This window comes from Halichoeres trimaculatus, unplaced genomic scaffold (genome assembly GCF_033239565.1).
Source record: "Halichoeres trimaculatus isolate MK-OKI-2021-1 unplaced genomic scaffold, fHalTri1.1 fHalTri1_scaffold_23, whole genome shotgun sequence".
NCBI classification, from domain to species: Eukaryota; Metazoa; Chordata; class Actinopteri; order Labriformes; family Labridae; genus Halichoeres; species Halichoeres trimaculatus.
Window position 1 is genome coordinate 21,298,932 of NW_027437201.1, and position 19,476 is coordinate 21,318,407.

A 19,476-nucleotide genomic window follows, 5' to 3' on the forward strand; every position below is an offset into this window, starting at 1 on the left:
AGCTTCCTGTCTGGCTGACGTTAAGATTTCCTGACCCCTCGCTGTTCCTGCTTTGACGTGTGCCTCTGTGTGTGTCGTGTGTTCAGGTCGGTCACTGATGAGACCCTACAGACCCAGGTGATGCTGGGACCGTGTCCACAGGCCACCCCTGACCCCAGCCCGAGCCCCGAGGCCCCCAACAGGAGACCTGCAGGCAACACCGTGTCCATCCCGTCCTCTGAGCCCAGGAAGAGCAGAGTCCGCGAGCGCCGGCGGGAGGGCCGCTCCAAGACCTACGACTGGTCCGAGTTCAAGATGGAGCAGACCTCCAAGCCCGTGAAGGAGCGAGCGGACACGGTCGACCTCAGCTCATCCTTCTCCACCACCTCCTCCTACTGCTCTCCCTCCTCCTCCGCCTCCTCTTTGGCGTCCTCTCCCGTCTCTACCTCCTCGCTCCACACCTCCTCTGTGTCAGGATCCCACCCGCAGTCCACGACGGACGAAGCTGAGAAGGAGAACGTCAGGAGGGGAGTCCCTGCGCACAGCACAAGCAGTGCAGCTCACACGCCAAATACTGTTACCGTCACCGTGATGTCCACGCTGAACGCCGCGCCGCCGCCTGCATCGTCGACGCATGAAAGTCAAGAGCAAGGGAAGATGGAGGTGGACCACGCTGCAGCCACGCACCCTGCTGGCGAGGTGAAGAAGGACGGCAAAAGCTCAGACGTGCGGGAGGAGATCGAGCAGCGGTGGCATCAGGTGGAGACCACGCCGCTGAGGGAGGAGAAGCAGGTGCCCATCAACACGGCGGCAGGAAACTCTGAGAGGTTACCGGCTCACGAGCTCGCCGCGCTGCTGGACAAAGAGGTTTGTTTTCTGAAAGGGTTCATATGAGTAAAATCACTTCTTGAATCCATGTTTTAACTTTCTCCTCTTTCTTTTTGTCTTTCTTTGTGAAGTTGGGGCAGAAGCAGAAGGAGCTGGATCGTCTGCAGAAACAAAACAGTGCTTTGAAAGAGCAGCTGGAAGACGCGCTCGGGAGGGAACAAAGTGCCAGAGAGGGTTACGTGCTGCAGGTACGACACTCACAAAACATCCCGCAGACATCGTTATGATAATATTAAAGTTTAAGTCATTCAGTGAATCAGCTCATGACAGATTGTAACGCTCAGACTCTGACAGATCACATCACTCAAAGGGAAAAATCAGGTTAAATTAACAGATAAAAGTAGTTATTTACATATGGAAGCAGATTTAGGACAAACTTCAAATGAAAATGCATTTTTATTTCAAGAATAAAAATAAATAAAGATAAAAAGTCAAATATCCATTTTTCATTTTCATAAGACTGCACTTTATGTGACATTATTTGAAATAAAATAAAAAGGTTGTTTGCATTTTTAATTTTCAAGAAATGGTCCGCAAGATACTGGACAGAATTAAAAAGAAAATGTAATTTTCCAACCTGCCTCAGGATCAAAACGCAGCAAAAACTGAAATCATATCTAGTGTTTTTGTCTTATTCTCAGTGAAAAATGTCCCATACTCTGCTCCTTTTCTGCAGTGTAATCTGGATCATTGATGTCTTCATGAAATGGTAGTAACATGTTTTGGTCCAAAAAGCCAATAAATCAAGCACAGCAGCATTGTTTCCAGGCTCTCATAGCCCCTCTGTTCAGAACGCTCTGATTTAGTGGGCGTGGCCTTCATATGTAAATGAGCCACCGCTGATACCGCCCCGCTCTTCCACGTCACTGAGAGCGGCGCCACGAGCTCCGAGTGCACAATGTTTAGAAAACAGCGAAGCTCGTTTACCGTAACATTACAGGCTAAAACAACAGGCTAACTGCAGCTAAAGTTAGCATCCTGAAGCTAACACAGAGACAGGGGGGACACTGAGGAAAAGCTCTTCCATCTGCTCCACAGCACACAGCATTTAAAATACTCACATTTCCAGGGTCCCAGGTTTGTTGGAGGATGGTTGGTAATGCGCCTGGATTCAGGACCAGTCTAGTGGCTAGCCCTCTGTTGGACTGTCCAAAGTTGGAAAAGCAGTCGGCCGTGAAGTGACTAGCACACACATGCACAGTTTTACTGAGTGTAGCTGGAACATTTCTCTGATAAATGAACTCTAGACACTTAGTCTGTCTTCTTCTGAGATGGGAAGCTTGAGCATGGAACTATGTGGCTGTTTACAGCCAAAAACAGAGCAGTGATGGATCCTCAACTTTGGCATTAGGGTGTGGGCGGGGAGGGGGTTTGGGGGTATCTGCTCCGGTGGACCAATCAGGTCGGACTTGCTCCTGATTGGTCAAAAAAGGGAATCGCAAATTGTCTGAGAAAAAAAAGATCACAGTTCTGAAGGCATGGCGGCTTTTATTTTGGCGTGGTGGTGCTCCACGGTCATTTATATGCAGTGGAAATCCTGCACTGACGCTCTCTTTAATTATCACATCAGCCATAATCTCAATGGCAAGTGGAAAAAACTCAAAATATTCTTCAACATTAAACTTTTATGAGTTTCTAAATAGACTAAAACTCCCCCCTAATCAAAAACACAATCCCCACAAAAACTGTCCATGTTAAAGAATCCTTTCAACCAAAACAAACTCTGTGTAATCTTCCTGTTCTGAAAGTCTGAGCAATCCATAAATGATTTGATGATGATGATGAATTTCTGTAACTTTTTTCAATATGCCACTAACTGGTGTGGGTGCTTTTCTCTGATACGCATGGTTGTGGTGTGGAGCATGAGTTTTCACTAACTGTTTTTACGGAGTTTCACATCTCTGGGGGAAACTAATTGATTTGATCTGATGTGCTTTAAGGTAAGAATCTGACGGTGAAGCCTTGCGCTGTGCTTTTTCTCACCCTCCATTTGTGCTTCGTCTGTGTGCCCGTATGAAGCCTGCTCCTGCATGTTTGGTGTTCAGAGTTTTTTAACTCTTGTTTTCTCATGTCGCAGTTTAAGTTTCTCAGTGTTATCATCTCAAAGCCAGGGTCTCATTTTTTGTGTTTCGTTCATGACGTAGGTTTTTTTTTGTAGTCGTCACCTTTCCTACCCGTGTTTGTTTTGAGGGGTCATTCGCTCCTTTTCTTTTCCGAATCATCTCTGAAAAAGCACAGTGGAAGCTCGGGGACAAAAACTCTTCCCCAAAAAGATGCAAACAAGAAGAAAACTGATTTCCTGGTGACCCACGAGATGTGGTTCTCCGTATGAGGCAGTAAAGGTAAGCTGATGTCATTAACGAGACTCTTTCATCAATCTTTTTCAAGAGTGCGACACCCCCTTCCTCCTCGCCGCACAGGGTGCCATGGCAGCGCTTACACAACCTCAACCAGGACCTGCAGGGCGAGCTGGAGTCCCAAAAGCGCAAGCAGGACCTGGCTCAGCAGCAGATTCGGTCCCTTAAGAGGAGCTACACAGAGGCTCAGGACGCCGTAGACCGCCACGAGTCTGATATTCAGGCCCTACAGGTGAAACTAGCGGCTGCAATGGCTGAAATCTTTGCTAGCGAGCAAGCTGTCGCCAGGATGCGCAATGAGCTCAAGCTAGAGCAGAAGCGTTCGAAGGAGCAGGAGGAGGAGTTCAGCAGCAGCGAGCGCACGCTGCGAGCCCAGCTCAAAGACAGCGAAGACCGGCTCCGGGAAGTAGAGGCCACCCTCCTGGAGAGAAACCAGGCCCTCCGGCACCTGGAGCGCCAGCAGGCCCTGCAGCGAGACCACATGAGGGAGATCCAGAGGCTGCAGGAGCGGCTACAGGAGGTGACCGCTCGGCTGAACGCAACCGAAGAGGGCCAGGCGCTGAAGGAGGAGCGGCTGCGGCAGGAGCAGCACGCCGTCCAGGAGAGCCACGAAAGAGAGCGGCAGAATCTGTGCAGGAGGTTAGCCGACGCTGAAACGGCACAGAAAGAGACGGAGAAGAAGCTGGTGGAGGCCGAGCAGCAGGTGGAGACCTTGTTAAGAGGGAGGCAGGCGTCTGCGGGCAAAGAGAGCAGGGAGGAGATCCTGAAGCTCCAGGAGGAACTGGCCCAGAAGACGGACACGGTTGAGTCACTGAGGCAGAGCGTTCGCAGGCTGGAGGAGGAGAAGGAGCATCTCACCTGCCGCTGTCAGGAGCTCCTGAACCAGATCTCTGAGGCAGACCGGGAGGTGAACAAGCTCCGCAACCGCCTGGAAACCGAAGAGGCCGATTACTACACCCTGGAGCACTCGTACGAAAGAGCGACGCAAGAGTTTCAGAAAATCAGTCAGTTCCTTCGAGAAAAAGAAGAAGAGATCCGGCAGACCAAGGAGATGTACGAGAGACTGATGGAGCGCAAAGAAGCGGACCTGAAGGAGGCGCTCATCAAGATGACTGCACTGGGAAACAGCTTAGAGGAGACTGAGCAGAAGCTGCAAGCTAAAGAAGAGCTCCTCTGTCAGATGAGTCAGAGCCTCATGGATCGATCCGAGCCCTGCAGCGCCGAAAAGGATCTGCAAGCTAAGCTAGTTGTCGCTGAAGACCGCATAGCAGAGCTCGAGCAGCATCTCAACGCTTTGCAACTCGACTACGCCGACCTGCGTTTGGAAAGGCAGCAAACCCCAGAGCAGAGCAAGAAAGCAAAGCTGAAAACATCCGTCTCGTTATCTGCCAGCGCCATGCTCTGCGAGAACTCACCCAAGTCTGAGAACTCCACGGATGGAAAGGAGTCTCAAGCCAAGAGACCGAGGATACGTTTTTCTAACATCCAGTGCCAAAAATACATCAACTCAGAAGGTACGGAGGGCAGCAACTTTCCTGAAACGAGACAGAAAGTCAATCAAGGTGAAAGCGAAGACATCGGCGTCTCCTCTCACAGCAGCGACCCTGAGAAGTTCATCTCCATCATACACGCCTTAGAGACCAAACTGCTCGCCACCGAGGACAAGCTAAGAAACCTCACACAGAATCTAGAAGAGCAACGATCCACGCAAGTAGAAGACATCTGTGAAGAGATCGATCTGAAAACCAAACCTGACCGAGAGCTTATCTGCGGCAGAGGGACAGAGACGCATCGGCATTACGTCAAGGCCCTGGCGTGCGTGGAGAGCAGTCGAGAGAAAGTCCGGGATATCCTCCGAGGCTCGCACGAAACCCCGGACTCCCAGCTGCACTCGCTGTCAGAGATCGAGGGCGATCTCTTCAACGCTTCCCTGTTCATTCGACAAGGACAGAAGATGTTGGAGGAGCAGTCACCAGCTCTCCATCACACCGCAGAGACTTTCGATAAAGACGCCGTGCAGCTATTCGCTAAGACTCTTGCTTATGAAGCCGTAGTTTTGAACAAGATAGCTTTGTTGATACAGACTTCGAAATCTGACGTCCTGCAAAGTCTAGCAGAGATTTGGGAAGACATAGAGAACATTAAACGAAGCGACAAAGACTGCTTGGCTGTAGTTTACGCTGATGTCTTGACCAGGAAGCTCATGTTGGAAGGTGCGTTCTGGAAAGATTTGGAGAAAGCCGAGGTAGATGTCGGCAAATCTAAAGAGGGTAGTGTTTCAGCCGATGTAGATGTCGATTCCAGTGCCGTATTTAACACCTTCATTAAAGCAGAACTAGCTTACTCTATTCAAAACCTGAAGCATTGCTATGAAGAGAAATTCAAAATACTAAAAAGGGAGTTGACAGAAGCACATAAAAATCTCCATCAAAGGGAAGAAGCGCTAAGAGCGGTTGTCGAAGCATCCAAGACTCCTGGTTTGCAAGATGTCATCAAAGACGTGAAGAAGAACTTTGGGTTTGGGAAACAGACGTTAGCCGACGTTCACCCTCCTGAACTGGCTCCCTACATGGAGCAGATTGAAACGGAAGAAGCAAGAAACTTAGCAGAGGAAATCGTAGACAGACAGTTAGCGTCTCAGATTCCTTCTTGTGGACTTGATTCGATTGAATCGTTTCAGATTGCACATGATAGTCTGGCTAATGAGCTTCAGAGGCAAGCAGCCATCCTCCACAAGTATTCTCAAGAGATAGAAAGTGGCGAGGACCATCCCGGACTGGCCAAGATGGTCCACGCTCTTCTAGGGCACCAAACGTCCCATAACCTCACAGGTACCTCCCTTTGTATCCGTGAAGCTCTGATCCAGGCTCAGGTAGCGTACGTGGCGTGCAGGTTACGGGCAATGCATGAACAAGACTTGGGTTGGTGTAAACAGACAGGTCAGAACATGGATGCTCTGGTCCAAGAGCACGCCCGCAACGTCGGCGCCATCAAGGAGAAATATGAAGCGTCGCTAAAGGATGAGCGCAGGAACTTCACACAGACGGTCACTTCTCTGCAGAGAGAGAACCAAACCTTAAAGGAGGAAGTCAGCAAATGTGTGAACCAGCTCTCCCAGCAGAAAGAGCAGATAAACGTCCTGGAGGAGCACTTCCAGAAGGAGACGGAGGAGCTGAAACAGAGGCACAAGCAAGAGCTGAGCCAGGCGGAGAAAGGCCGAGCCTCGACGGAGCTGGCCCTCATGGAGACGACCGCCGACAGCCAACGCAAGCTCGAGGTTCTGCTCGTAGACATGGACACCATGGAGGAGCGCCACGAGAGCCACGTGAGGAAACTGGAGGAGCAGTTTGAGCAGAGGATCTGTGAGCTCCAGCACATCCACAAAGAGGAAGTGGAAAAGTTGCACTCACAGTACATGGAAAACATCCAGAGCGTGCGCGAGCACCGGGAGGACAAAGGAAGTCCTGAGGGGTCCAGTTGTGATGACGCTGCTACACCGATGGAAGAGGAGGAGCAGGGGAAGGGGGAGGTGGACTCCATGGTGGTTCTGAAGGATCGGATCCAAGAGCTGGAGACTCAGATGAACACCATGAGGGACGAACTGGAGAACAAGCACCTGGAGGGCGACGTGGCCAGCCTGAGAGAGAAATACCAGAGAGACTTTGAGAGTCTTAAGGTTTTTGTCTTTAATTCTACCTTAGTTATTTTTTTTATATCAAAACAAGAGTAGTGACGTAGCTTAGAAATTGCTGCCTTGGCTAATCAATCCACTAATCAACCAAGAGTTCAGAGCTGGGAAATGGTGTGATGAAACCTGCAATGTTTAGGTTGCCTGGAAACTGTGGTGGATGCGCGATCGATCGCAGCTACTTGGGACGTCCCAGTCCTTTGATTCAGCCTTTGAAAACACTGAAGTGTCTCTTTGCCATGAAGAAGATGTGGAAACATTTTCACATCTTCTTGATGGATTGGCTCCAGCTTTGGTGCATCCATTCACAGCTTCCAGGTGGTGGATCCCAATGATTCTTATGATCCTTAGAGTTTTCCTGTAGGCTTGTTTGGCTAGCTTTGGGAAATTGTTGATTGTGGATTCTGGGTACCAGCAGACATACCATTTCCTACTCTTGATAGTAGCTGGAACAGCATTCACCTGGGGTAAAGTTACGGCTGAAGTACGCCAGATACATCCAATCAGTTGGGTCTTGACTGTCTTTGTCCGACAATGACTGATGGACAACTGGAGTCATGGTCCGAGAAGTTCCCACGCTTCCTACTCCATTGATCAGTCTCTCTTCATTCATGTTGGGGTGTAAAACCTCAAACCTGTTGACTCTTGGTCTGGCTCCACTCGTTAAGTTCGTTTATCGTCATAGTCAAGATAAATACAAACTGGTTTTGACACGGTTTGTTTTATTTTGAAAAGTCTCTGGATGGTTTTAGGTAGTTGCACTGCAGACACATCTGGTGTACTTCAGCCGTTACTCCTTTCTCCTTACTCTTTCACTGAGCTAAACATCTTAAAAACCTTGCATGGCTTCTATCTCTGATTTTAACAATAGACACTGCACTGAATCAGTAGTCACATGCTAATCTGAAGCTGGATATGTTTATTTAGTAATGACGGGTTGGTAAAACTCTCTCCTTCAGGCCACTTGTGAACGTGGCTTTGCAGCGATGGAAGAAACTCACCAGAAGGTGATCCAGGACCTCCAGAGGCAGCATCAGAGGGAGATTTCCAAACTAATGGAAGAGCGGGAGAGGCTTCTGGCCGAGGAGACTGCTGCCACGATCGCTGGTAAAGAAAATGACTCATGATGGGTGTCATTTTAACAAGACACAGAAACTAAACATGTGTGATCTGTGTGTTAGCTATTGAAGCTATGAAGAATGCCCACAAGGAGGAGCTAGAGAAGACCCAGCGCTCCCAGCTGAGTGGACTCAACTCTGACATTGACGAGCTTCGCGTACAGTACGAGTGAGTTTCATGAACACTTCAACATTGACCGAGATATTTATCTGACATTTGAAAACTAGGTTGATGTTAGAGTTTAAGCATTCTGTAAGAACACCAAGTCCATGTTGTGATTCGGATCACAGGGAGGAGCTGCAGTCCATCCAGAGAGAACTGGAGGTGTTGTCGGAGCAGTACTCTCAGAAATGTCTGGAGAACGCTCACCTGGCTCAGGCTCTGGAGGCGGAGAGGCAGGCGCTCAGGCAGTGTCAGAGGGAGAACCAGGAGCTAAACGCTCACAACCAGGTCTGGACACACAAACACACCTGTACACACATGAACAGCTCGGTACGTGAGTGAAACGTAACTTTATTCTCCCAAACAGGAGTTAAACAATCGTCTGACTGCAGAGATCACTCGGATGCGCTCTTGTTTCAGCGGTGAAACAGCGCTAGCGACGCTCAGTCAGGGTAAAGATGTGTACGAGCTGGAGGTGTGTAAACTCACAGAGCATACACACACATATGCACTCTTTGAATTTCCTCTGTAGCCTGATGAGTGTTTCTGCTGATCTCAAGGTGCTGCTACGAATCAAGGAGTCAGAGATTCAGTATCTCAAACAGGAAATCCACTCTTTGAAAGATGAGCTGCAGTCGGCTTTAAGGGTGAGAGCAGTTTACTGAAGCTGCTAATCTGTAGCTCTTTGTACTTTGTGACAAAATCACAAGCAGTAACATTCATTTCATTTCAACAGGACAAGAAGTACGCCACAGACAAATATAAGGACATCTACACAGAGCTCAGCATCGTGAAAGCAAAGGCCGACTGCGACATCACCAAACTGAAAGAGAAGCTGATCATAGCGACAGAAGCTCTGGGTGAGAGGACGGTGGACGACAGCGTCACGTCTGGATACGGTAAACAAAAGCTTCAAGGGTTAATGATGAGAGCTGTTGGGTGTGGAGCTGTTACTGTGTAAATGCATCCACAAATATGTGAGTCAATCCATAAATCTGTAGACTGATTTCAAATAAATGTATAGCCTTAAATGGCTAGAAAATGTCTAAGGGCCTACCCCTTAGCCCTTGGTTTCCCTGTTTCCCCTCCACTGTCACGGTTTTACCTCCACTGTCAGGGTTTCATCCCTTTGTGGCCCTCTTAGTGCTATAACAGTTGATACTATCTATTATTTCCTCTGCTGAGTCACATGACCAGCTGCACGGAACTCCTAATCACTGTGACATCATCATGGAACTCCTAATCATTGGGACATCATCACGGAACTGTTGCAGCAGAGGGAGGAACAAATTCACAAAATTTTACAAACAACTTGTCATATAGGCCAGAACGTTGACCTAATCTGTGTAAAAATATGATATTTTTGTAGGAAATCTTGTCAGGAATCCAACCATGTCATTTTTAAAGCTGTGCGAGTTTTACTTTTTAGTCTAGAGGCCTAAATGCAGACGCCTGCGCAAGTGGAGGCTCCAAACGTTTGTATTCTAATGGAGGGAGCTGAGAGTGCTTCGTTGGGTTTCATCGACTATGAAGGCTCGCCATTCGAAAACTGGGACCGAAATAACAACTTCCGTAACAAGTTTTGTAAAGCAAGGTTTAGTCTGTCATGTGAGCAAATTTCAAGCTGATACCACTTATGGTTTTGGAGATCATTTTTGCAGAAAGGGTAAATATGTGGCGAAATCTTAATTTGAAAGGCAAATTGCCAAACATTTTGACGTTGGTTTCATCTCTCTACAACATTCCTACTGGCCCCTAGGGTTGTTTAAGTGTGCCTAGGTGGCGCTAGAGAGCAAATTGTGGGATGTTGGGGGTCAAGTTTGATATCATATCCATCATATCTAGCTCTTGCTAGAAGGTGCCCTCTTCCTTTGGGCGAGGACCCAAATAATAGCTACACCAATGTCAGATCAGGGTGACGGGTCGCAGTGGACGGACTGATAAGCTGCGTTCAGGAGCTGCATCAACTACATTAGCTATGGCAGGCAAATCAACAAAATATAGCTTCTGAGTACCTTAACTTTAACTTAAAGTTAGCTTTTCATGGCTTAGCTGTCTTGTTACTCATGTGATGTGGTGGTGTCTGTTTGCTGTGAGTTTGTCGCTCTAATCTGACTTCAGTTTATCATCAGTTTGTAAAAATGTGTTGGAAACAGCCGCTCTGCTTTCAACGGCCAGCAAGCGTCTGGGGGTGGTGACGTAGCGGGGATCGAGTGCTGTCTCATTTCTAGGAGATTTTTTGGACCCTTTTCCCTTGGCTCTTAAAACAGGATTCATGGATCAACGCATTTGTGGATGCATGTACACACACACAATAATTTGCTGCAGTAATAGCTCCATATTTTGACACGTGGTGTTTGCCTCTTGGTCCTTATAATCACAGCACGTCTTCTTTCTCCTAACAGATATCATGAAATCAAAGAGTAATCCTGATTTCCTGAAAAAAGAACAATCATCAACCTCCAGGCAATCCAGAGGCGTGAGGTCAAAGGTGAGTGTGACACACTCTCTTGCCTCAAATTCACATGTTTTAATGTTATATTCATGTTTTAGTCCACTCTGTGGAGGGATGTCAGGACGTGTCATGTGACGTATTACATGTGAAAATGCAGCCGCCATCTTTTACTGTTCAGGACATTTTGTACTTCAGGTTCCTCGTCCTGTGAGTCACGTATGTGTGTGTGTGTTTTTTCCATCAGTCTGTCACTGAACAGGTCTCATTGGATAGCTGACACTCCTATTGTGGGGTGATCCCCCCCACACAGCCCCCGCCCCAACATGTGCTGTAGGTATAGCATGACAAAGAGCAAAGCATGCCCTAACGACCTCTGCATGATTTCCCCTCCAACTTTTCATTTACATCCCAATCTGCAACATGGAAACCAGCTACAGCAAGAAGGATCAGCACTTCCTGTTCCAGAGGAAGAGTCCATTTATTTCCACAGCAACCTGATATCTTAAAGTTTTCTCTTTATGTTGCTTATTTTTGGAGGTTAAATCTAACCCTATGTGATCACCAAACTGAGGAATGAGAGCACGTTTTTAATCCCACTTTTTGTTCTGTTAATCTGAAAGTCCCACCTGTAACTGCTGTCGTTCTCAGTGTACGTTTTCACTTCAGGTTGTTTGATGTTTTGGTTTTTAGCTTCTTTTCTGAGTGATTCTCTAATTAGGGGAACATTTCAGGTTTACATTTGCTTCATATTGTATTTCTTTGCAAAGTATATACCTGGAATGAACGTGATTCATTAGTTGGAAAGCGCAAGCTCAAATGAATTCTTAAATATTTGAGTAATAAAAGTTGGTCTTCATAACGTCTATAGTAAGAAGAGCAGAAAATGTTGGTAACACAGTTGATGAACAGTTAATGCGCCCCATGTACAGACAATCATTCTGATGAAATACTGATGAGGAGGAGCTGAAACATGACACACTTTCTTCAAGGTTCACACCAAAAAGGATGGGACCTCAGCTGATTTGGGTCATGTGACTTTGGAGCAAACCATTGCTGATTTAGAGGGTTTTTTCAGTGGGTAACACAGATGCAGATTTCTCACTAAGTGAATTATTTTATCTAAATTAAGTATTTAAAATGGCTTTTAAAACAGACATGTATTCTAGTATTAATTTGTTAAATGTTCATTGCTTGAAATTAATATTTAGTAAACATGATAAATAAACCCCATGGACTTGAAATGTTCCCCTGATTACAGAATCACTCTTGTGCATTTGTGAGTTCATTTTTGTGGCATGACAACACACCATCTTTTTCCCGCACAACTTTCCTTGAGATTTAACAAACTCATCCAGCGTGGAAAAACATCTGGCTGCCAGAAAACTGAACTCTTCTGTGTTTTTACTCTGTGGTTTGTGGACTCAATCATCTCTTTGTTGTTTTTATTTTCCAGAGCCTGAAGGAGGGACTGACTGTGCAGGAGCGTATGAAGCTTTTTGAGGCAAAAGATTCCAAAAAGATCTAAAAATCAGATCAGTCTGCAGTTTCTTTTCTCTTTCCTGACCATGGTGTTTCGGTCAGAACACGACGTCTGTCACCTAAAGACTCTTATAGGAAATGGAAAATATCTACAAAGGTCAACATTTAACTTGGACCTGCTGCTTCCATGTCTCTCATAAGTGGTCATATTTTTGTTTAACTTTTTTTAATCGATAGGAAAAGTTTTATTGAATCAATCCTGTGTTAGCTTTCTATAAAGAATACATGAATCTATTATCTGTCCAACTTGGAGGTGTGTCAAAAACCTGTCAGAGGGACACAAGACAGGGTTTTATCCATCCTTCAAAATGCCAAAACAGACAGCAATACACAGTATAAATAATATATATTTCCCAGTATGAGTTAAGTATCTGCTGTATTTTATTGTTACAGTTTCTAGATGGAATAATTTTTAATGTTGCACCAGGTCTGTTGTACATAACTACTGGATTTCTGGAAGCGTGTGGTTTGCTTTGAGTGTTGGGGCATCTGCTGTACTATACCTATGATTGATTGATGGTGGAAACAATGTGAGCTCTTCTTGCTTGTGTATGAGAGTTTTGTTTTTTAATGGAGTGTCTGTGTGTGAAGGGGGAAGAGGGCTGGGATTGCACTTATCACTTGACTACTTGAGGAATCTCTTTTTTATTTGTCTCAAAATCGATGTAGTGACTTCGAGTCGATTATCAGTGCAACCAAACATCCTGACTTCTGTCAAATTTAGTGAACAACCGTGACTTCTTAGTGATTCAGGATTTTTTATTCAGTTTCTCAGAACCTGAATTTGTGTTTGCTTAGTTTTGACTTTGGTGTGACGAGATCATCTCAGAAACTTAAACTATTTAGGACTTTGCATGACTGTACAAGTGTCATTTAAATCGCAGAACGATCACGTTGCCTCATTCTCCTTCTTAATGCTTCAGTGTGGAACTCTTAACACTTATAAGCTTTGCTTTGCAAGTCCTACTGTTAAGGTGTAGAGAGTGAAATGTTTTACTGTAAGCGGCAGTCTTGAAGCACTCGGCCTGATCCCTGACCTCTCACTAGTCGTGCCTCAACTGAGTGAAGAATCTAAACATCCATGAAACCTGTGCAGCTATGGATACACACTGTATAGTATTCAAACCACGCCTTGTACATATGCCACACGGAAGACTTCTGTGTTTTGTTTTAAACTTGTATCTTGCTCTCTAGCTCTATATGAAATATATATGAATATTTTTTATTTTCATTTAATGTATAACGTCAAATAAATGAAGTGTTTGGAAACCTTTTGGTGAAAGTGATTTTTATTATAAGAGAGTTTGATATTCATTATAACCAAAATATACACAAGCCAAAAAATACTATCAAGGGATTTTTACAGAGCAGAAATCATCACATTATTTACAATATTTACTTCTTTGGAGTCTGCAAGATTAAAAAAAAATAATAATAAAATAAGATAGCAACTTTTGTAGGAACAATCCTGCCTAATCGTCTCCTCAACCGCCTGTATGTTGATGTTTTGGTTGTATCGGGGCGTTTCTGGGCGGGCAGTTACCTCAGCCAATCACAGCGCTCCCAGTGCGCAAGTGACTTTGCGAGTTGGTGGTAGCGAGTGGAAGAAGCTAATCAGAGCAGCTAGCTACGTAAGTGGACGTAGCACGTAAACTGAAAGTTAGCCAAAGTGAAATGAAATACCAAACGGATAAAGCTTTTTCCTAAATTATGGTGAAGCTTGGCTCGACTTTCAGGATTTTGGAGAGCAGCACGGGACGAAGAGCGACGCGAGTTAGCTTTCTGCTAACCAGGTATGTGTCAAACACAGTGATCAGCTCGTGCTAACATTCAAAGTGCGGCTCTCGAGCGTAGGCTGTTAAATGAACGTAGTCTCCTCGACGTCTGTCAGTCACGTGAGCTGAGCTGTGCCTCTGATTGGGCAGTTAATGATCTTAATATCCTCTAAACCGCCGAGTTACAAAAAGATTCATCCCCATACGGTGTGTTTCAGTACTGAAATTAGTGATTTAGACAGGAGACATTTTCGAACCAGGCAGCAACTATGTTTATTTCTGCTTTGAAAACGTATTTTATTTGGTTTGGTGTGTTTGTGACTTCCGGTACTTCCAGAGCCAGCCTCAAGCGGGCACAGCAGAAACAGCAAATTTTAGCACTTCAGCATTGTCTCACAATCTTAGACCTGAGGTTGCCGCTTGGTCCGATACCCGTGATTAGCTTGTGCTAACATGCCAAGTCAGGTGCACGCCTCTTTAGTAGAAACACGATGCTAAAGGTGGTCGCTGGGCTAGTGAGTGTGTTCATGTAGTCATGTAGGATGTTGTGTTTACAAATAAGAAACGAAAACCCCTGCAGACCTTGCCTTTAAGTTACTCAAGTTCTTGTTTAACAGAAACCTCCTTTTAATTTGAAAGGGAGCAAAACATTTTAATTCTGGTGTCAAACAGACTCTCTTGCTCTCTGGTATCCCCCCCTTCTTTGCATAAACCGTATATTTTTTAAAATCTTGTTCAGCCAACCAGCATTGCCAACTCTTGTCCCTCCTCCTCCTCATTTCCTCTTAAAGCATCAGTCAGTCTGACCCAGAAAACTTCCTGCTCCTTCGGCTCCTCAGGCCACAGCAGGTAGGTCTTCTTGCGTACTATCTTGCGTAAGCGTGTGAAAGGGGACAGGCAGTGTTCAGGCATCTCCTCTAAGAAGACCAGCATCAGGACGTCACTTCCATCACACAGAAGCCTCAGACTGGCCAGCTGAAACTCCACCGAGCACCACTCGCTTTGCAGAAAGTTACGAGACACCACGCAGATGGTGTGGCGAGAGCTGTAGATGGCGGCTTCGATGTTCTCCAAAACTGCGGCACCAGGACGGAAATCTCTGTGATGGAGGCACAGGCGGAGCCCCCCTGCACCTGGTCTCTCTAGGTGGGGCACCAGCTGCCCCATCACCCAGGTTTCATCCTTCCAGCTGTACGACACAAAGGCATCGTACTGGAACTTTGCCCCTGCTGCCCCCCTGCGTCCTCTCACTTTGGCTCTGATGAGGAGCATGAGGTAACGCACGGTGGGGCCCTGTGAGTGCCAGACCAGACACAGAACGACAAACAGCACATCCACCACAGAGCAGGAAACGAAGAGGCTGAAGGACGCCTGATCGTAGGAGCAGGCCTTGTCATCAAACTGCCACAGGAAGGGAGACCTCATGTCGTTGTCACACTGCATGTTGTAGAAGAGAGACACCTGTGAAAGAAAAACAGGAGTTAAACCCGCTCATGTCAGACTCTGTCAGTGTACGAACCTTTCCCGTTGCTAGACGCTGCCCAAGTAGCTGCCTGTTGCAGCAGCTCTCTTGTCTTTGTCCGTTTCTTGTAATTTTTTTCCGTCTCTTTTTCATCATCTTTGTATTTGGAGTGGATCATTACTTTGTGTGGCTCATTTGTTGGTCATGGACACCAAACTTTTTGTGGCTTCAGTGATTTTTTTACTACTTCTGCTCCTGTGTTTGTCTGGAGATCCTACATGTAACCATGGCTGCATTGTTTACATGTGAAAGTAGCTGTTAGCAGCCTGTAGCATGTCAATGCTAACTAGTGTAAGGCTTGGACCTGTACGTGGACTTGTCCTTCCATCCATCATTGTTGGGAACGTGGGATCTATCTCTGGTGGGTTGGACGAGCTAGCCGTGCTAGCCCAGCGGCATCGTGCTGTTCACGGACGTGGCTGACTGAGCTGACATCGGACACCGGCGCCACGTTGGAGGAGCTTCGCCTGCTGGGGGCAGACAGGATCCAGCAGACAGAGACTGAACAGACTGCTGGGGAGGCTCAGTCCTGGACCCTGTGGAGGTGGAGACCGGCTGGGCTGGAGAGTGGTGGACTGGCTGTCGTCATCTATTTTCCTATGGACCTTTTTGCACTTTCTATACACTGTTTTACTTTTGTTTTCTTAAATGCTGCTACTGAATTTCCCCTCGGGGATAAACAAAGTATTTTCTATTCTATCTTCTGTTTCTATTTAGTACCTGGGTGTCTTTGTTGTGGATGGCCCAGGTCTTGAACCAAGCGTTGTCACAAGTACAGCTGAGCGGGTTTTCAGAAATATCCAGGATACGCAGTCTGGGCACAAGAACAGACTCATTTCAAAACAAAATAATGTATAGTGATGAGGTTTCAAATGTGCAGAATTACTTCTTTAAGAGTTATAATTTTTCGTCCCCATATTGCAACATAGATTTTTTTAGGTTAAAATTCTGAGCTTCATCGCAAAACTGATTAAAAAAAAGGGCCCGAAAAGTAGTTCTGAGGAAATATCAGGATTCTGACGATGTTCTCAGACTTCTTAAGACTTTTTTGGCAACTTTTCAAGAGTTCTGGGAACAAGGACGAAATTCAAATTTTTGCTCATTGTCTCAATCTCACAAAATAGTTTAATTGTATTATCTGATTTACTTCTCTAACTTAAAAAAGCGGCTGCGTTTATAAGTTGTATCTGGTTTTAGCAATGAGTTCTTGTCCATCTCTTAATGTTTATCTTCCATCTTTAGAGACTACCCAGTGGTTTTCTTACCTCGGCAGAGCATCCAGCACTTCTTTGTCCACAGTGTGAAGGTGGTTTGCCCGCACCTGGAGAATCTCCAGTGCGTTATCTAGAGGCAGCAGATTAGCAGGAAGTCCTTCGAGGTCAGCCCTGTAAAGACTTAACTTCTTCAATGTTTTCAGAGGAGACAGCACTGCAGTCAGGTTTGTGGTCTTCATGATAACCCCCGCTATGTAGAGATATTTCAGCTTGACCAGAGGGACGAAGGCTTCAGGGTGGATGTACATCTGGATGCTGTGTCCGAAGCTGACCGAAGTGAGTCGATGTGCATCCTTGAAGAAATCTGGCCCGATGGAGCCGATGCCTTGACCTCCAGGCCCCTGGTAGTTCATCTCCAGATACTTGGAAGTGGAAAAAGAAGACTGGGATATATTTGAAAGGATGGATTTAGCCACATAAGTGAAAAATGAAATATGACCTACCTCCAGAGACGTAAGGTTGGTGAAAGGAGCTTCGTAAGACTTGAAATGGAGGCGGTTGTTGTAGAGAATGAACTGCCTCAGATTTGTCAGACCGGACAGAATTCGTGGCGTCAGCCTCTTGATGCGGTTTCCGCTCAAGTCGAAGTATCTAAGGGGCAAGTGGACTTGATAAATGAGCAGTGATAGGAGCGAAAGAGGGATTTTACTAGAAGCAGAGACGACTTTATACCTCAGGCTTGTCAGGTCTTCAAAGGTGCCTTCTTCGATGAAATCAATGATGTTCAAACTGAGGTTAAGCTTCTGTAGCTTTCTCAGCCTGCTGAACGGCTTCTTGGTGATGTATTTCAGCAGATTGAACTGCAGGTAAAGCTCCTCCAGTTCAAGAAGAGCGCTGAACACCTTTGGCGGCAGCTCAGTGATCTCATTTTTCAGCAGAGAGAGGCGTTTCAGATTCCTCAGATTGACGAACCACTCGGGGTCAAGGTCGCGGATTTTGTTCTTGTCAAAGCTCAGAAACGTGAGCTGTGTCAGGTCTTTGAACGTGTCCTTCTCAATCACAACCCTGTTTCGATTCATCTGCAGCGTTTTCAGCCCTTTGTACCCACTGAATGTAGCGTTGGAGATCTGTTTCAAGCCTAAGTTGTCGAGATAAAGCTTGCTGGTATTTCCTTTGCCCAGGGGCAGCTGTGCCACGTTCCCAAGGTTTGCATCCTTGAGTATCAGCATGGGTGGAGTGGAGCACTCCAGCAGGCTGCGGTTCCCCTGAGGAAACCTGGATCCTTTCAAGTCGATCTGAATTGAAATAAAAGTTGATGCATGAAATCACAAAGAAAACAAATCTGCAGTATCTTGAAAAGCACACTCACCTCCGCTCTTCCAAGCTGGTTCATCCCCTTCAGTAACTCACAGACCGTCAGCGGAGACTTCTCCATGGAAAGAGAAAACGCCACCCAAGACAGAGTTTTCTTAGTCTTCGCAGAGATCCTCAGGAGCATTTCTGCTCTGACGCTTTCACACAGCAGAGCAGTCAGCCGGCGGTTTGAGGCAAAAACGTCCTCCTGAAGCTCCAGCTTTGAGTTGTTTGACAGTCGGATGTGCTCGAGAGCAGGGAAACAGCTCACGTTTATGTTTCGGATGTCGTTTGCAAAAAGATCAAGTTTTCTGAGAGTGGAGGATCCGTTAGACCCTCGACAGCTGAAAACATGAAGCATGTTCAGAGACAGATCGACTTCTCTGATGGCTGGGAGGGAACTGAAGATGAGAGGAGAGATGCTTGTGAGATGGTTGTGGATCAGAAGAAGAGTTTTGAGTCTGCTGAGTCCATCAAAAGCGCTGGGCTGGATGTGTGAGATGTTGTTAGAGGTTAGATTGAGGAAAACCAGGAAGTCCAGACCCGTGAATTCCCCTCCTTTGAGAAAGTGCAGCTGGTTCTGGCTCAGGTCGAGGTGTTTGAGACCAAACACGGGACTGAACGCTCCAGGCGGGATGACTCTGATCCTGTTTTTGGACAGGTTGATATTCGTGATGTTATCGGGGATCATGCCGGTGACGTCAGACAGGTTGGCGATGTTCCTGTTGAAGCACCACATGGTGTCCGTCTGGGGGAAGTTCTGAGTGCAGCCTCTGAAGCTGTAACCACAGCAGGCCGAGACTTGAATCAGAAAAAGGAAGAGGGCGGTCTGCATCTTCGTTTCTTGACACTTCTTTTTGTGTGGCCTGCAGAAGTGTCAGACCAGAGGAAATCTAAAAATGAGAAGAGAGAGGTGCCGGTGCATCATGAGGAAGTTAGAAATCAATCTCAAGAGTGAGCCAGCTTTTCAACCAACAACATTTAGTTTTAGACTCTTTGAGGCTTTTGAGTAATCATGTCTTATAAGTTTCAAAAAGTATTAGTTGGCCAGGATGCAATGCGTACGTCATTCAAATAATCAATCAGTATTCTCCTTAAAAGCCCAAAATTCGAACAACAACTCTCTGACCTGGGAAATGCACATGCAGACTACAAAAAAATGAAATATTATCAAGTATTTTTTTTAAAGATTTCAGTCCAGAAAAATGTCTTATTTCAAGTTATTTACAGACAAAAATGAGGTCTGAATTGCTTGGAGCAAGTAAAAAAAAATCTGCCAGCGGAACAAGAAACATTTGCTCATCAAGTTTCTTGAAACTATGATAATGTCTTAATACAAGTAACTTTTCTCTTGTTCCATTGGAAAAGAAGGCAAGAAAATGCCTTTTAAAATAAAAATGCTTAAATTCACTCATCAGTCATAAA

At 46.0% G+C, this 19,476-nt stretch overlaps 2 protein-coding genes across 6 annotated transcripts in view; one reads left to right on the forward strand and one right to left on the reverse strand.

Moving 5' to 3' along the window:
• Positions 1–12,240, forward strand: part of LOC141785632 (myosin phosphatase Rho interacting protein) — an 80,057-nt gene extending 67,817 nt beyond the window's left edge. For 3 of the 5 annotated variants that reach the window (XM_074664070.1, XM_074664071.1, XM_074664072.1), the window contains 11 exons: positions 87–846; positions 939–1,055; positions 3,256–6,900; positions 7,872–8,019; positions 8,094–8,199; positions 8,322–8,481; positions 8,561–8,668; positions 8,754–8,840; positions 8,930–9,092; positions 10,599–10,684; positions 12,102–12,240. In XM_074664070.1, the coding sequence (XP_074520171.1) occupies positions 87–846; positions 939–1,055; positions 3,256–6,900; positions 7,872–8,019; positions 8,094–8,199; positions 8,322–8,481; positions 8,561–8,668; positions 8,754–8,840; positions 8,930–9,092; positions 10,599–10,684; positions 12,102–12,173 (5,452 nt within the window). In that variant the 3' untranslated portion in view covers positions 12,174–12,240. Of the gene's footprint in view, positions 1–86; positions 847–938; positions 1,056–3,255; positions 6,901–7,871; positions 8,020–8,093; positions 8,200–8,321; positions 8,482–8,560; positions 8,669–8,753; positions 8,841–8,929; positions 9,093–10,598; positions 10,685–10,892; positions 10,979–12,101 lie in introns of all 5 variants that reach the window. The other 2 variants (XR_012597546.1, XR_012597547.1) reach the window with 2 other exon arrangements.
• Positions 12,241–14,697: 2,457 nt separating this feature from the next.
• LOC141785272 (uncharacterized) lies at positions 14,698–18,886 on the reverse strand. Its single transcript, XM_074663468.1, has 6 exons — positions 18,068–18,886; positions 17,431–17,993; positions 17,202–17,349; positions 16,750–17,120; positions 16,205–16,298; positions 14,698–15,423 (listed from the first exon to the last, which is right to left on the reverse strand). Exons 1-6 carry the CDS (start codon positions 18,884–18,886, stop codon positions 14,698–14,700), a joined length of 2,721 nt encoding a protein of 906 aa, XP_074519569.1.
• Positions 18,887–19,476: the final 590 nt, after the last annotated feature.

Bases quoted from the DNA above. Each gene is read 5' to 3' on its own strand.
- LOC141785272 (XM_074663468.1), bottom strand. From the start codon at position 18,886: ATGCAGACCGCCCTCTTCCTTTTTCTGATTCAAGTCTCGGCCTGCTGT. The intron at 17,994-18,067 runs GTGAGTGTGCTT...ATTTCAATTCAG, and splicing joins ACCAGCTTGGAAGAGCGGAG to ATCGACTTGAAAGGATCCAG. The intron at 15,424-16,204 runs GTACTAAATAGA...TTTCTTTCACAG, and splicing joins TCCACAACAAAGACACCCAG to GTGTCTCTCTTCTACAACAT.